General features: G+C 59.0%; 4 protein-coding genes across 4 annotated transcripts; 2 read left to right on the top strand and 2 right to left on the bottom strand.

Annotated features, from left to right (window-relative positions):
- Positions 1-16: 16 nt before the first annotated feature.
- SPRG_16160 (hypothetical protein) lies at positions 17-736 on the bottom strand (the record flags this gene model as incomplete). Its single annotated transcript, XM_012355531.1, has 1 exon — positions 17-736. A coding segment is annotated over one exon (720 nt), but the record flags the coding sequence as incomplete, so codon positions are not given.
- Positions 737-1,241: 505 nt separating this feature from the next.
- Positions 1,242-2,038, bottom strand: SPRG_16159 (hypothetical protein; the record flags this gene model as incomplete). The annotated part of the gene is made up of 3 exons (XM_012355530.1): positions 1,242-1,829; positions 1,885-1,944; positions 2,010-2,038. 3 exons carry the CDS (start codon positions 2,036-2,038, stop codon positions 1,322-1,324), a joined length of 597 nt encoding a protein of 198 aa, XP_012210920.1. The 3' UTR covers positions 1,242-1,321.
- Positions 2,039-2,236: 198 nt separating this feature from the next.
- On the top strand, positions 2,237-3,470 carry SPRG_16158 (hypothetical protein; the record flags this gene model as incomplete). Its single annotated transcript, XM_012355529.1, has 3 exons — positions 2,237-2,797; positions 2,846-3,419; positions 3,464-3,470. The coding sequence occupies exons 1-3, from the start codon at positions 2,242-2,244 to the stop codon at positions 3,468-3,470; spliced, it is 1,137 nt and encodes a 378-aa protein (XP_012210919.1). The 5' UTR covers positions 2,237-2,241.
- A 642-nt stretch (positions 3,471-4,112) lies between these two features.
- On the top strand, positions 4,113-4,355 carry SPRG_16157 (hypothetical protein; the record flags this gene model as incomplete). Its single annotated transcript, XM_012355528.1, has 1 exon — positions 4,113-4,355. A coding segment is annotated over one exon (243 nt), but the record flags the coding sequence as incomplete, so codon positions are not given.
- Positions 4,356-4,361: the final 6 nt, after the last annotated feature.

Genomic DNA, 4,361 nt, shown 5'->3' with positions numbered 1-4,361 from the left:
GGCAGCAGCGCACGACTGGCGTCAGCGTCGTGACGAAGCGCAGCGCGTACGTCGCCCGTTCGCGCAAGTACTTTGGCGAAAACGAAGCGTCGAGGAGCCACGTGAAGAGCACGAGCTTGGGGCGGTCGGTCGTCTCGGGGAGTAGAATCGCGTACACGCCTTCGTGGCTCGCGTGCAAGTACGTTTCGAGGTTCGTGGGCCACCAGCCTTGCGCGCGCAGGTCCGCTTCCACCGCCGCTTGCTTGCCGTAGCACGCAACCACGTCGATGCTGCGGTTGAACGTGGCTTTGTTGACACTCTGGTCGGCGTCAACCTTCTCGTCCTTCTTCGGCACCGTGCCGGTGTTGAGGCCCGCGTCGGCGTTTTGACCCTCGGACAGCACCGCATCGGCGTCCGCGACGGCATCACTTCTTGCTGATGGCACCTTGGCGTCGTAGAGGACCGCGTCGCCCAGCTGGCCCTCGGGCGACGCGGCGTCGGCGTTTGCTACGCCGTCACCACACGTTGGCTTCTCCTTGACGCCGTTGAGACACGCGTCGATGAAGTGACCGAGCTGGCCCCCGGGCGACGCGGCTTTAGCGTCGACGACACTGAGTGCGCGGAGGAGGCGGTAGAGCTCGAATTCCTTGAGCGTGGGCTGGAAGACCTCGGAGCCGTCGTCGAGACGAGGCACGGTCTCAAGCAGGTGGTAGCATTTGAGCTCTTCGTAGCTCATCGCAACGCTGTTTTCTGTCATGCTGGTGGCTTGAAAGACAATTGCAAAATGAGTTTGAAGCGAGAGCACCGATCGCTTGGGTGCACTTGATCATTTTCTTGCACTGTACGACGTGGCGCGTTGACGTGCGTGCGACCGTCGCTCTTTTGCCACAATGCACGAGATTGAATCCCATCACCCCACACAATCAACACAGCGAGAGCCCACCCCCGAGCTGCCCGATCTCGTCCGGCTTCTCGCTCCAGTCTTCACCAATCCAGACCACTGCTTCAGCCACGTCTACCCAACAAAGAAAGTCCGACATCATTACCTCGTGTATCAAATATATCAGTCAAATCAATGCAGTTGACCATGCCATGTGAATAGCCCGCTTCTAGTGCTAGTGTGTGGCTGATTTGGGTACTTGATAATTTTTCTCGTGGCAGGGAGTGTGGCAGGGTACGCCCTTTCAGTGCCACGGTACGTACAGTACGTGCGAGCGCTTATCTCAGTTCGCAGCCTCCATTCATACAAAAAAGTGCACGGGGTTCACCGATTTCCTATCGAGGCCAAACGGATTGGTTCGTGCATACTCGTGCCAACAGAAAGTAGCCAAGGTACAGTACATCACAACGGCAATCCCGTCGACTGATATGATGTTGAAGTTGTCATCACTGCCAGGACTTTGAGTGATCCGGTGTGGTCGGGCATCACGAGCGGCGTCGAGAGAGCGCACACGACGAGGATCGCGAGGATCTGAAAGAGGAACTGGAGCACGAGAAGACCAAAGCTTGGCAGCTGCGAGTCGATTTGATCCAAGTCGTTCGAGAACCGGTTGAGAATACGGCCGATGGGCGTGACGTCAAAGAAGGTGCTGATGGGCGCGTGAAGGACCTTGCGCAGAAGCATCGCATGCAGCGACTGCGAGCACTGGACGGCAATCTGAAGCACGTGTAGCGACCGACCGTAGACCAAGAGCGCTGAGAGCAGCGCACACCCGAGGTAAATGTACCCGGACGAGACGGAAGCCGTCATCTCTGTGTGGTTCGCCCAGTAGCTCATGAACCCGTCGGTCAGCACCAACACCGCTTGTGAGACCGTAGAGAAGACACCGATGCACACCGCTACAAAAAACCTAGACCAGAGAAACGTGAGCACTGGATGGCATGCTGTCTAGAAAAAGGATTCACCCGTTGGAGCCACTGGCGCCAAAATACGCCTTGTACGTCGCGACCTTGGGCGCGGTCTTCCTTCTCGACTAGGTCGCCTGCCGTCGCCTCCTTGGCATCCATGAGCACGTACGTTGTCTTTCAACCTCACGAATCGGATCGAGATCACGCCCATCTCCCATGTCACCAGAGGACAATCCAACCTGAGCCCATGCGTGGAAGGGCTGGACCAGATCGCATCTCCTTGGTCAAAGCAAAGGGCAATAAGAAGCTTCTTATGGCAACAAGTCCAATCCCATGAACAGAATGCATGTATTACCAGCACTCTTTAAACTGCCTTTCTCCAGGTTGCACATGCCCGATTCGTTGCAATACCGCATGGGTCGCTGGACGCCCGAGCTCGTCGAGGCCGTTGTGCTCTATCTCGAGCGTCCACGTGACGTCCTTTTCGTTCTGGCGAGTTTACCGCAAGGTCTCTTGACGCTACCGCTGCAATGCGTGGCCCAGCTTACCGAGATGGCGGTCGTCGATTGGCCCGACGTGCACCTGGACGAGTCAGCCATTGACGCGCGCTCGCTCGACCTCCTCGCTGGAGCGCGTCGCCTCGCGCCATCCATCACTGTCAATGTCCAAGCCGGTGACGCGTTCCAACAACTGGTGCCGCTTCTCGCGGGCTGCATAACGCGCGTCCACATCCCGTCGGCCGTACCTCTCCCGGCCGGTTTGAGCGTGCAGGCAGCGCTTGCTCAGTGCACTGCACTTCGTCACTTGTCGCTGCACGTTCCCAGCAAGCCGGACGCTGTATCGTGGTTGGAGCCGCTTTTGCAGCGCCTCGCAGCGACCGAGACGCTATCGACCCTCGACCTTCGATTTGGCAGGGACACGATTCCGTTGATCCAGTCGTGCGTCTTTGCGCACGTCGCCCACTGGCTGCGTCAACCAAGCGCAAGAGTCCTCGCTTGCCGTGGCGATGTGTCGGCAGAGGAAGCGCTCTGGTCTGCGCTCGGCGGCAGTCCTTTCTTGACAGACCTCGTGCTCGAGAGTCCTCGGCTTCTCGCTCGTCCAACTCCTGACTACCGCATGCCACGGACCTTGCGCTTCCTTCAATGGAAGGCTCTGCACGAGTGCAGTATGGTACCGGTTGCAGCCATCCTTCGGAGCGCGCCGAACCTCTCGTCGCTCGCTCTGTCGTGGGGGCATCTGCCGCCGTCGCCGCTTGTCATGGTTGTGCGGGACCTGCGATGCTTGGTGTCGGTCTCGTTCTCAGGCAATCGGCTCGGGTCCAAGGTCTTTCCGCCCGTTTTACAAGCCATTGCCAACTTGCCGCTGCTCGAGACGCTGTGTTTGGCCGACAACCAGCTTGCCGACTCGGCCGTGCCGTACCTGCTCCGTGTACTCGCCGAGTGCTCTGTGCTGCGGACGCTGGACGTATCCCAGAATGCGATTTCGGCGACGGGCCTCGCAAGCCTCCTGCCCGCGCTCGCCAAGAAGCCAACGCTGGCGCAGATCAAGCTCGAAAACAACTGTTATGTGCTGCGCAACCTCGCGCACATCGCGTCGTCGCTGGCTTCATGGCCCAGCGCTAGCACGCTCGTGCTAGGCTATGATGTATCGCATGGTGCCGACGCACTTTTGTTTTTAGAGAGCGTTCACACGACGGGGTGCATCCGTGTCGAGATGCGGGATTGGGATATCTACGTCCCAAGAGTGCTTCAGCGCGCCTACACCCGCGAGATGACGCGCTTGCGTAATGGAGGTGACCTCGCGACGCAGCCATGGACGCTGCGCCTTGTCGGGCACGCGCCAAAAATGCCAAAAATGAGTAACTAAAAACATTAAACTCACGTGCTCGTGTTGTTTAGATCAAGCGTTATGTGTTGTGGGATCTTGTCCCTCGACGCTTTCATCAAGGCACATTGCCATGGTCATCGGACCGAAGGGTGCAGTAGACTCTACGGTACATATCGACGCCATGGGTTCAGCGCTGGCTCAGATTGCCTTTGCACTTTTAGTGCATTGAGAGCGACGCTGCTTGCACATTGCAGCGCACGTGCTACGCAGTACAATTCGTGCTTCTTCCTGCGCCGTAAGCGACCTGGCGCCTGCGCAAGTCGCCCACCGGTGCTCCCGTTGAAGGTAAATTTTGGCTCGGTAGAAAAGCGCACCAAGGATGGTGATTGGGTGCGCCCGCATAAGTGCGAAGATCGCAGCTGGCACCTCGCCTGCATTTCTTTTGGCAGACGCGCAGCATGCCAGCGCTGCCGGCCGCGCTCCGCCAGGCGGTCCTCGAGTTCGCCATCGACACCTCGCGCCCGCTCGCGATGGACGCGGCTACCTTGCGCCTCGTCAACCATGCGTGGGCGGAGGCCGTCGAGAGCGTGCCGCTGCGCGTCCGCGTGCACATCCTCTCGACAACGTCGCAGCAAGACGACCGTGTCGTGCGCCTTAGCGCCATGTCGGCTGACCCGTTTCGATACCCGCTTGTGGCCAACGTGCAC

The sequence above is a fragment of the Saprolegnia parasitica genome, assembly GCF_000151545.1.
Source record: "Saprolegnia parasitica CBS 223.65 unplaced genomic scaffold supercont2.258, whole genome shotgun sequence".
In the NCBI taxonomy this organism is placed as follows: domain Eukaryota; phylum Oomycota; class Saprolegniomycetes; order Saprolegniales; family Saprolegniaceae; genus Saprolegnia; species Saprolegnia parasitica.
This window is presented reverse-complemented; position numbering and strand designations above follow the sequence as displayed.